This window comes from Triturus cristatus, chromosome 6 (assembly GCF_964204655.1).
Source record: "Triturus cristatus chromosome 6, aTriCri1.1, whole genome shotgun sequence".
Taxonomy (NCBI): Eukaryota; Metazoa; Chordata; class Amphibia; order Caudata; family Salamandridae; genus Triturus; species Triturus cristatus.
In genome coordinates, this window is record NC_140589.1 from 560,975,105 (window position 1) to 560,987,951 (window position 12,847).

Here is a 12,847-nt window from a genome sequence, read left to right on the forward strand (position 1 = left end):
GCGTATTGGCACCATACTTACGGAAAAATTCCACATTTCTACCCCCCACACAAACCATCCCATGTCACATACAAGCGTTTGAACAGGTAGTCCTAAAAAAAGTGGAGGCATTCAACTACCAGAAAACAAGGGGCTTCCAGAACCTGACTAAAGGCAAACAGAACGCACTACAGAACCTTAAAACCAACCCTGACCTTGTCATTAAACCGGCGGATAAAGGGGGCGCAATTGTCTTGATGCACCAAACAATGTATCGTGAAGAGTGCAAGCGACTCTTATCGGATACCATTTGCTATGAAATACACCATAGTGACCCCACGGATCATCTCTCATTAAGAATTAGAAACATGATAGACGAAGGTCTCAACAATAATTGGATAACTAAACATGAAGCAGAATTCCTCTACAATGAGAACCCAAGAACACTAACAGGCACATGCATCAAGCACAATACCGGTCGCAAATGGGCAGATTCTCAGAATCTGCCCCTTTGCGACCGGTATTTTAGCATTTGGGATGCATCATCCCAAATGCAAAAATCGCTATTTAAGGAATCTTTAAATTGCGATTCCTTAAATAGCGATAGCATTTAAGGAATCCCTAATTGAGATTCCTTAAATGCAATGCATCACAGTTTAAAAAATAGCGATTTCGCTATTAGCGTGAGCAAATTACCATGAGGCTGGACCTCATGGTAATTTGCGAAAACTTAGAAAAATGCACTTATTTGCATTTTTCTAAGTTTCATGTTGCCCACAAACATGCCCTTAGAGCATGTGTGTATGCAAAATTTGTGCAGAGTGAACATACATGGGTGCAATAGGGTGTCATTTTGACACCCTTGCACCATCGAAATTGCGGGAGCAATTTGCGAGTACCTACTGGTACTCGCAAATTGCTCCCGCAATCTCTAATTCATTCCTATGGGCCTGGAGGCCCATAGGAATGAATGGGAAGACATTCCTTAATTGCGACTCGCAATTTGCTAGTCGCAATTAAGGAATTTGTGGGAATCGCTATTTCTTTAGCGATTCCTACATGCATAGGGTTTTGCTATTCCTTAATTGCGATTCCTTAATAATCGCTATTAAGGAATCGCAAAACCCTATGATGATGCATGTGCCTGTAAGGTTCTACACTTTACCAAATATACGTAAAGGAAGGATGCCACCGCCAGGGAGACCTATTGTCTCAGGCATCGGATCTATTTTGGAGCCTCTGTCGCAATTTTGCGATTGGTTTTTGAGACCCATTGTACAAAAATCTCCCTCGTACCTAAGAGATACCAAGGATGTCCTGTGCCTACTACGAGACATGGAGACCAACATAGAGGAGGACCTGTTCATTACAATGGAAATAGAGGAGCTGTACACCAGCATTCCTCAGAGATGCACACTGGATGTGGTAGAAAGGATTCTACTGGACATGGATTTGGGAGTTCATCACCCCACAACACTTCATTATGGAGTGTGCAGAATTGGCCTTGACCGAGAACTTCTTTGAATTCGAGGACATAATTTACCATCAAATCAAAGGCACATAAATGGGCAGTACCTTTGCCTCCAGTATGGCATGCCTCTACGTGCAACAGTTCAAAGAGGACCATATCTACAGTGAGAACAACCCATATGCACAAAATCTGAAAATATGGAAGCGTTATATATTGACGACGTGCTCATTGTTTGGCATAGTAATGAAGAAACAGCAACAGCTTTTGTCCAATGGATCAACACGAAAGATCAACATCTGCAGTTTACCCATACTATCAATCAGAACCATGCTACCTTCTTGGACCTAGAGATTACCATGACCACCGAAGGCATAAGTACTAGAGTACATCACAAAAATACGGATAAAAACATTCTGTTACTTTATGAGATACCACCCAAGGTCATTACGGCAGAATCTTCCTGGTGGACAATTCCTTTGAGTATGCAGGAATTGCTCTGAAATAGAGACATAAAATGAACAGGCTGAACTTCTAGAAAAAAAGCTGCTGGATCGCCATTATCCAAAAAAGATGGTTAGAAAGGCAAAGAAAAGGGCCAGAAATAACAACAGAGAGGCACTTTTGGAGAATAATCCCAAGGAAAAGACCAACAGAATGGTTTGTGTCACAACGTACACGCCAGTATCCAGCAGTATACAGAGTATCATCAGAAAGAACTGGCACATTCTAAATGGTGCCAAAAAACAATGGGAACCCCCTCTCTTTGCATTTAAAAGAAATAGGAGCCTTCGAGATGAGCTTGTACACGCTAAAACACCTACTCTAGAAAGAGAGGTACAACCAACACTGTGAACACACAGAAACTAACAGGCCTTTTTCCATGTGGAGGCTGCGTCGCCTGCCCTCTGACCACCGCCTCAAAAGAAGTGAACATAGGAACCATGAACCCCTGGAAACTCAGTAATTTCAGCAACTGCAATACAGAGAATGTAGTTTACCTTCTCACCTGTCCATGCAGTTTAATGTATATAGGAATGACCACCCGCAAAATAAAGATACGCATCAATGAACATCGAAGCACAATCAGATGCAAGAAGCCATACACCAAACTCATGAGACATTTCCTCGAGCAGAATCACAAGGACACCGACCTTAAATGGGTAGTCCTAGAGGTAATGAAAAAAGGAAGAACAGATCTGACTAAACCCCTCTTTATCAGAGAACAACGGTGGGTCTACTGCTTACGGACCTGGGAGTTTGGTCTCAACGACGAGATCCCGTGGTTACATCTGGATCAATGATCCATATTTACTCACCTACCATGGACGTGATTGAACTGTGTAATAAGCATCAAGCTACGCATACTCCAACTACTCCTTTATTGCTCCCCGCTCTCATGTAACTTAACCTACAATTATCAACGCGTGCTTAGTGTGTCACCTCACCTCTTTAACAACTGCACTCTTCAGGCTTTGATGCACTCAAACCTGCGCAGCCCTTAGGACAAGGGAAGTGACTTACTCAAGCTCCCTATCACGTGATAAACGTCTTTGCGATTATTGCTTAGCTCGCGCATTAACAGCAAGCGCACAAGCACTTAGGCACGCCCACCTGTTTACATGTGGCAGCTTCATCTCACGCAATAACATTTATGCAGATTTTTTATAAGCATGCGCATTTACCCTAGCGCACGAGCACCAAGGCACGCCCACCTGTTTACATTGGGCAGCAGATGGCCCTTGTGTGCGATCACACTCCCGCATGCTGCACGAAATCAAAGAGCCTCATTTTTTGGCGCCGCCAGAAGCCTGGCAGTTACAGAGGCGCGCTCTATTGGGACACTGGATCACCTCACGATCATTAAAGCGACGCCACGTAGCAGGTCAGGCAGCGCATTTGTAAATCCACTACTGTGTGCAGGGACAACGGAAACCACGATCTGTTACCCAATTAACCAATTAGGGCCCCTAATTACCCTCCCTTTCCCACAACGAGGTATATAAATACCTCAACCCGCTCTTCTTCCATTTAACGGCGAGGAGAAGGAGAGGCAACATCTCGGTGCTATTACGGGAGACGCATCCTGAGACCATAAGAGAGTGGCTGGTTTTTGAAACACCATGTATGCTTGTATGCGTGTGGTTGTGTGTTTTTTAAGCTTTAAGGTCTGTGTTTTTAGTCGTTACTTTTGCTTATCCTGCCTTTTGTTTCCTCCTTCCTTACAGCTTAGGAACAGGGGCTTCCCCTCACTTCCTCCTATGGGGCTTAGATTTCCCTACCCCGTGGTAAGAGTTCTGGACGGATCTAGAGTATGCACAAATTTTCACACGTGTCACACCCTTAGCCACTCACTTAATGTTGTGAATGTGGTTTTTAATAAGTTTTTCTGAATGACCTAGGATTTTGTTTTCTCCAATATTTCTCTCTTTCAGGCTTAGAGGAGCCAGAACATTGATATATTGTGTGGGCAGTGACATTTGTTAACCCAATGAAGTGGTTCTTACTCCTTACAAGAGGGTAAGAACGGAGCCCTTACATATTAGGTCCTGATGAATGCCACGGACCCGACCGGGCCACAAGGCAGAAATATGTCGGCCATCACATATATAACGGTGTATGGACAATTATATCCCTAACACACCGTCCACTTGTTTTTAAATACCATGTAGCTGCCACTCACATTAAAATTTAATTGGCAACTGTAATGGCTTTTTAAAATCACTCACTCACTCTATTCACCAGCCCCCACTTAGTTTAGAGGTGCATCCCTGTCGTCAGGTGTATGCTTGCCCTCCATCAAACCAAGTTTTTGGAGGGCGAGGACTGGCCAATGATGAAGCATGACACCAGGTAGTGTGTGAGACCAGTCCGTAACTTTTTGTGAGATGTCCCCACTTTTCTAACACTGTAAAAACCTTAGTCACTATACAGGGAGCGGCCCGTATGTGGTAAACACCATACTTATTCAACCTGTTCCTCGCGGATTTGACCATTGCCCTTGACGAAGTAAACACCCATGCCCCAAACCTAGGGGAGCGCCAAGTCTCCAATGTTTTATACGTGGATGTGATTCTCCTTAGCCAAATGAACGTCTACCTACAACATCTCATTAAGAAAATAGCAGACTACTCAGAGGATAACGGCATGACTATAAATCAAAGGAAAACCAAAGGCACAGTAGTGAGTAGGTTCACAAAAAAAACAGTGGTATCTACCAGACCACTGGCTGAATTTGGCAAAAACCTACAGATATCTTGGTGTCCTGCTCGATGATAAAGGCAGCTTCAACCAACACAGGCAGGAGCTACAAAGGAGGTGCAGTGCATTAATCCCAGCATTTCGAACACTACAGAGGTCCCTGGATGGCCCAAGTTTTACATTGCTTCTAAAAGTAATAGCTGCAAAACTAGTCCCAAGTCTATCCTATGAAAGCGAGGCCTTACGAAGTAAAGATGCCTTGACCCTTACAAAAACGTATAGGCTCCTCTTGCACCTCCGCCCCAACGCATCTCCAGCACAGATTAGACTTGAGTTTGGACTAGTAAACCAACAATTCGCCAGAAAGGGGGACAAATATTAAAACTTGGAAGCGAATAAAATCTCAGATGGACAACCCACTGAACAAAGCCCTCTGGCATGAAATTTAAAAAAATCAAACTACACCAACTGGTCAGTACCTAAACATCTCAGTCGATTACTTGGGGGTTCAAACACTATGGGATTCAACACTCTCGCAGGGGGCATTCAAATAACGAATAGGATAGTTAAAAAAAATCTCTGTGATCAACAATAAAGAATCTCTATCCATCAGATCATAGTTATAAACCAATCCAAAACTCTTAAACCTCAGTCGTGCTTGGACGCCGGATGTTCCAGGCAGTTAAAGGAGTCCTTTAATAGACAACGCTTTGGTCTTCTCCCCGTACGCGCTCATACTGCGCCCTGGATCTGGAGCAAATATCCTTGCATATGCAGACTGTGTCACACAGCAGAGGAGAATGTTGTCCACCTACCTGCATCTGCGCGGACCTCATCAGGGAAAGGAAGCGCTCGCTGAGAGCGCTATGGAACCAACGAGGCGTTTGGTCTTGCAGACAGGCTGTCGTTGAGTATTTTAATCTACCACTCACAATTCTGAATTGTCGTTTTATAATTTCTTTTACTCAAGTTGCACAAAAACTGAAGGAGTGCGAATCTTACTACTTCATTCAGAAATACCGTATGTATAAATCCTCTTTGATTTTAATGGTTTTATATAATTTACTATTGCAGCCATATATGTAATATTATTTTAACGTGTGCTATGGTTTTTAATAACTTTTGCATGATAAATATTTATTTACAACTTTTACTCAGAGGGTGCCCTCTTGGTAAACAATTTTGAATTTAAGATCACTCATACATTATACCTGAGCTGTGTCTGGTGGGGTGTCAGCTGTTTGTTTACATGGATCTCTGTCGGCAGGACGTGCTTACAGCACCATAAATCATTAGGGAAACAGCATTGGTGGTCTTTGTTGCAGCTGGTTGCCATTTGCCTCATCCACTGCTTTACAGATAACGAAAATAAACTAATTGGAAGTAACAGCTACCTAATTCAGGGACCTTAGTGAGTGGGAACCACAAAGTCAGTTCCACTATCCTTAGTTTAACTTTTGAACAGTATCGCAGCTTCTTACAGCTAATTTCCCTGCCACTTTTTGCTTTCTTTTTATGGTAAAGCAAATCTCTTCCCAAATTTTCAACTTGATTCCCCTTGAATGAACCCTCTCACAATTCCAACAGCCTTCTCTGCTTCATACACCCTGTTGGTAACTGTTCCACTCCTTCTCGTCCTCTGGCACAGTTGGTCTTTGTCCAGTGTTGGGTTCATTAGTTATTAGTGTGTATGTCGATGTCATGAGCAAATCTGTTGTATCTGTGGTTCCATTAAATCTTAATACAAATAGCTTGTTGATTGTCCTTGTGGGTCTGATAAACACAATTCCAAAAGACACCAGGAAACAGTTTTTGGCTTCAGTGTTTACCATGCAGGTACATTAATTGTAGCTTGCAAATTATATGCATTAAAATGGCTTTGATATATCTATTTTAATCATTTGCTTCTAGCCAACCTTTATGACCCCGAAGACCCGGAAGAAGAGGGATCCACTTTATCCACAGTTATCAAAGAGAAGCTCCATCAGATGATCGACACTTTGGCACAAACTGTGGATACGGATGTCTTGCTGGACATTGAGCGAAGGTAAGGCACCCGACAGAAGCACCCCAGATCTTCCTGAACTGAATCAGGATCAAAAGATTCCAAAAAAGTTATTGCAATTGTATGTGCTAATGTATACAAGACTGTTTGTTCTATTTCACACTTATCCCCCTCACCGCCTTCCTCTTCCCAGGTCTTATTCTCTCTGATCAGAATAAGGGTCGTGACAGGGAAGGTCTCAAATTGTAGTAGAGAAGATCCCTGGTGCGAAAGCAACAGACTAATGTACTTGTTGTAGAGCTGTGTGTGTGCATGACGGTCTCAGGTTTGACTCACAACATATTCATTCATCCTTTCATCCTTTTAAGGTTAATAAAATTAATTTCATTGACTTAGATCATAATGAATGCATGTTTTCAGCGCCTGGACACCAGCCAAATTAAATAAATATAGTGTAGTAGTAGTAGTTGGTAATTGGACCATCGTACTTACACCCAAAAGAGGAGTGGAGATTTTAATTTTCATTTGAGTGGGCTTCCAATTTTGCATTATGTTTGGCTGTAACTCAAGGCATGACTATATCTACGGCCTCTGTAAAGTCGACCAGAAAACTAAAGAACATTTTATGTTTTGTTCCGTGAATTAGATAACATAATTTAAATAAACTTGAATAATGTACATTGTTGTCAAGCAGAGTTTATATACGATTATTGATCTGTTATTACTGCATTGTGTTTGTTCATAAGATTTCACTATATAATGAAATATGAGAAAGGCAAAATGTCCGGCATAAAACACTCACTCATGGATGGCGCTTCCTGCGGGGTGTTGCTGGCCTTCCTCTTCCAAATGTATCGAAACGCGTCATGGCTCCAAGTAGCAATAATGGGTTTTGTAGTTAAGTTTCATTTTACATTTAAAAGGCATTTTCCATTTGAACAACGGATTTTATATATGTGGCATTATTCGTGGATAAAAGCTCTTAAGCTATAGTTTAAAAAAAAATCCTAATAATTTTTTGTTGTTGAAGTTTTTAAACCCATATTTGTTGATGTTAGTAGTCACAGCAGTGATGTTTGCGATATCATATGTGATCTCATCAGTGCCGCATTAAACCCTGTGGAAGCCCCTATGCAGTCAAAATTTCGGGCCATTCTCGCATATTATCTCCTAAAACGTTTTTATTTTTACCAACCAACAATTTAAAAAAAATTAATAAACCAGTGTTCTTACACAATACAGCATTTTCTCTATAGAGTCTTTAATGTAAAGCTTTTGTTTCTTTGAATTTGTTCATTTTTTTCTATCTTTTGGAAATAATTTAAGAAAGCTTGATTGTAATTTTGTTTCAAGATCAAATGAATATTATTTTGATGCGTTGTCGCGGGGCCCCTAAAAGGAGTGGGGCCTAAAGGCCGTTGCCAACTTTGCCTATTTGGTTGATCCGGAACTGGATCTCATCAGTGTTGCTGTCAATTATGTTTTCTGTTATGTCACTCGAAAGGTCATCAGTGATGTAATTGACAATTTCATTAGTAATGTCATGTGTGAGGTCTTGAGCAGTGCATAGTTAACCATAATTAGTGAATTTCAGTGGTTTTTCAACAGAAAATCGTAACCATAATTTCACTTCAAACATATATTTTTTCAGTGGTGTGCATATATTCTTAGAGTTAATACCTAGGTCAACCTATAAACACGTGGGCACTTTTTGAAAACATTATTAGGTCATTATGTTTCTAATATGATAAGTTTTAATGATGCATGTTTTTTTCTTTAGATACATGCATTTGCTTGGGGGTGTACCTATAAATAGTCCAGCAGCTGCAGTGGCACCAGGGCTCAGGGGTGTGAGGCACGCAATTCACTCTAATTTGCGGCTGTTATTTTACTGCCACCCTTGGCGGTGGTGTGTTCAGTTTCCTTGTTTGCATTAAGTCCCATGGCACCCATGTAATGCCACCTGCACAAGTTACAGCAATTTTCTCTTCTCTTGCTACAGGGAACACAATCCTTTCGAGGAAGGCTACTCCGAGTTCCTGGTGCTGAATCAGCAGCTGGAGAGATATATCTCGGTGTACGTCCAGGCTCTCTTTCTCAGAAGAATGCAGACCAAGGAAGCTCTCTCCATTCTGCAAAGGTAAGACACTTTGTGATGACAAGAACTACACAACGCACTAAACAAGAACCATGGATGAACGCTTCAAGCAAAAGGCCACTGCCCAACGCAGCATATTGTACTGATATTTGATACATTATAGGCATGCATGTGGTGGTCACAGAGACCCCAAAGTGCTAGAACGTACAGTAAGAAAGTTTTAGTTTGGATGCTAACCCCCAAGGAAATACTGGCTATGTGTTAGTATACGTTTTAATTTAGGGTCTGCCCTCTCAGAAACAACCCAGAACCGACTCATAAAGCTTGAGGGAAAAGCCTCAAAAATGTTCTCCGATAGGATTACAGCAATGTTTCGAAAAAAAAATCCAATTTTTATATGATTCATAAATGAGCCTTGGAGCAATCAAGGCAATCTGTGACAGTAGTAGAATCAGCACTCTGATGTGTAAAATATATACGAGCAGGCTTTAGTCTAGGTGGACAAATCGGCTTAAGGAACTCTGCAACAAATGACCTATTGTACAATTAACATGTTTAACACTAACCCCAAACAAGATGGCACTACTTAGACGTTGAGTGGCATTGATGCACAAGAATAGTTAAAGAATATGTAATCTATGTGTTTGCTTCTGTGTGCTCCTGCCCTTGAAACTACAACACTGCCCCCCTCAACAGTTACCTGGCATGATGTTCTATTATGGAAGGAGATTGGAGCCATTGATCTCTTCCACAGTTGCAGCCTATCACCATATGCAGATCTATACCTATGTCCCTTCTCTCACAATTAAAACCTTAGTTAACGCTATAGTCATCAGCAAAGTAGACTAAAATTTAGCCTACATTATCTATTTCTGTTTTAATTAAAGTGTTATTCAGTTTCCTTGTAGAAACCATGAAAAGCGTTCACCGTGTGCAGTGTTTTGGCAATAGAAGCCAAGAATTGACACATATGCTTCTTATTTACACAAATAAAAATCTCACTTGGATCTCATCACCATCCAAAACTCATGCAGAGACAAAACCCTATAAATATACAAACCTATAGGAATGAAACGCTACGCGTCTTCGTATTATGTGCGAAATAAATGCATCCTGCTTTGCAGAGGTGGCAAAACGCTTATCCTTGTTTAGGTCCTGACATGGCAGTTAAAAAACGACAGCTGTCCACAATCTGAACATAAGATGTCTTCATCTTTCGACTGGGCCCAGACCGGACATTGTTTGATATTGGTTACACCTCATACGTTCTATGAGCAAAGTGTGCTTTTGAAGACTTGACCATTAGATCATTTTACAGACACTAGCCTCTTGGTATAGCCTTTGCCTGCATTTTAAAGCCTGCTCGAATATTTTCAATGATGTGGCCTTTTTTCACCAATTCTGACAACACTAAGACTGGTGATGTTGCCCAGTCTCGTGCCTTTACTTAGCAGTTGAAGAAGGCTACCTTTTTCTACATTATCACATTGTATTCAAGCAGTATAACCCAATGTAGTACCCACCTATTGGCAGAGGCATAGAGAGAGATGGAGCTGTGGACCGGAAGTACCTCCCACCAGAAGAAGATAGCAATAAATCAAGACTTGCATGAGAGCAACACCATTTAACATCTATTGCTGAAGACCATGATCATAGTTTTGGTTGATTTTAAGCATGAGGCGTGACTGTACTCAAAGAGGCTAGGAGGGAGCATTGTGGGACTGTTTAGGTGGAGCTTAATAATGTAGTGTAATTGGGATAGTAAAGGGCCTATAGGAACTCACACTGAAATTTGGAATATGGTTTTGTATCTGTAAGCTTCAAATGGATTGTTTGAACAAGTTGGGAACATCTATACATCCGTCCTTGATTTTAATGAATGGCATCCACCGTGCCTTTTGGCCTCGCCTAATTGAACGGCTACCTAATTATATTGCTATTATAGTCTCTAGATCCCATTAGATGGGTACATATACAAATTAACCTCAACTTGTCCCACCTTGGGCAACATTAGGGATCAACTGATAGAGTTTATGCTGTCTCCATGATTACAGAGCAGTAGCACAAACCTTAGGTACGCCTCCCGGCAGTCCTTTTCTTATAGACTACACACTTTTTGAGTTGCTGTTGTATTGCAGCACACTTTTTCTTTTTATCCAAAGATAGGATTCCTGCATTCCTAAAAAAGGCCCATTAGTCTGTTTTCTCTGCCCATGTGTAACAACCAGATTTCCTGATCAAACCATATTAGTTGTGTTTACACATGCCTGACGTATGGCGCTGGACAACTGGTCCCTGATAAGGACACCAGTTATTTACATAATAAGCTTCATGTACGGTTGCTGGGTCATCTTCATCCTGTGTTCCTGAATCAGGACTTCTAATGCAGCTAGTTTGTCCTTGGCCAGATAAGAGGAAAGGTAAGTGGGACAGGTCGGCTGGGGTGAACATTTGGAAAGGCATGGTTGCAGGTGGACTGGTGAATAGCTGTTTTCCAGGCATACGCAACAGAGCAATACCCGTGCATTAACCAGTATTGGTATAATGAGTGAATCAATGGTACCTTAATATTCAAGTGTCTCATGCTGCAACTGAGAAGGAAAACAGCACATGTAAAACCTGTCTCTACCATCATTACTAGTATAAATAGTTCTCAACGGTTATTTGATGATGTACCTCGAGCACTGCTCCGTGGTTCCTTGTCACTCACAGTGTAAATCCTAACTTGGGGGTTCGTTACCCTCGTGCAACACAATGGTTGCTCATACTGCAGAAGCATTAACAATGTACAGTTCAGTGGTCAATAAGGACAAGGCCATGATTCTGTCAATAAAAGCTCACCTTGACTGCGGGGGGTATAACCATTTGCAAGCATTCTGAAGAAGCGTATTCACATATATAGGCAATACATCTCTCAAAACATGTTGGCATGACCCCACAACCTCAAAATACAAGATCAAACTTGTGTCCAACCCTGAGGAACCCAATAGGCAAAAACATATCAAATACCGCTGTCAGGGCTAATCAAACTCACAGCCCAATGGTGGACCAACATACCTTGGAAAGCGCCATTTCCAACATTTCACCCGGGATCTGGGTACCTGTAGTTCCTTGGTAAAAATCACGTGTATGAAATAGGGTCCTACCAAGTAGTTGGGTTGATGAGACAAATCGACTGAAGTAACAAAAAAAACAACCAGACATTGTCATGCTCTGTTTCTGGAATGTGGGGTTGGGGGTGTGGTCTGAAAAACCTAATCGAGTGTGACACAACCGTGAACTATTGAGAGGCATTTCATATGGTCCTAATGCAAGTAACCTGTGCTTTACTCAGCTTTTCACTAATTGAGTTCCTCAAGTACAACAACTACACCGTAAAACATAATTTGAAGGGTTTACCCAAGGGCGGCATATCAACTTACATTGCAGCAGACTTTAAGGTACAGATAACGCAATTACATCTTAACATCCTATTGATCCTGGTGGTAAAATTGGAATCCTGGTCCGAGGGCACTACTAGTCCCCTAAATTTTCTGAATATATACATATATCCCACTATAAAAGAAAAACAAAAAGTTGAGGCGAAATCGCAACTGCTAGTAAGCGACCTGAAACTGGATCATAACACCACAATATTTATTCTTTCAGGCAATTTCAACCCGAACTTCCTTCAGTCTCTAGACAGCTGTGAATATCTAGAAGCACAAAACTTCATATGACAGATTCCCGAATGGCAGGTCACACCTGCGAGGAGATGGGATGAAATGGGTGAATCTCTCTTGGCAATTTGTTCTTCTGTCAGACTAAGGGCTGAATGGAAGATTCCCTAAGTAGCATCCGCCTAAAAAATCAAGAATAACTGAAACATCAAGTTCCACCATTGATTTCACTCTTGCCTCCCTTTGACTGTGTAACCTTATTGTCTATTTTATCGAACACCAGCCAGAGAGTGACCAAAGCCCACAGATCATGGGATTTAGGATGATAATCCCACTTCTTCAACAAGCCCTAACATTACTAACCTTCCCCTTCTTGAAAAGCATTACAATTTTAAAATGGAAGGGCAAATTAACAAAAGAGATCCTGGCTGAAAGTT

At 41.5% G+C, this 12,847-nt stretch overlaps 1 protein-coding gene across 1 annotated transcript in view; it reads left to right on the forward strand.

Annotated features, from left to right (window-relative positions):
• Positions 1 to 12,847, forward strand: part of LOC146817397 (dynein axonemal heavy chain 5-like) — a 1,608,734-nt gene that overhangs the window by 337,959 nt on the left and 1,257,928 nt on the right. The window contains exons 13-14 of the mRNA XM_085609634.1: positions 6,560 to 6,695; positions 8,656 to 8,793. Of these exons, the coding sequence (XP_085465760.1) occupies positions 6,560 to 6,695; positions 8,656 to 8,793 (274 nt within the window). The remainder of the gene's footprint in view (positions 1 to 6,559; positions 6,696 to 8,655; positions 8,794 to 12,847) is intronic.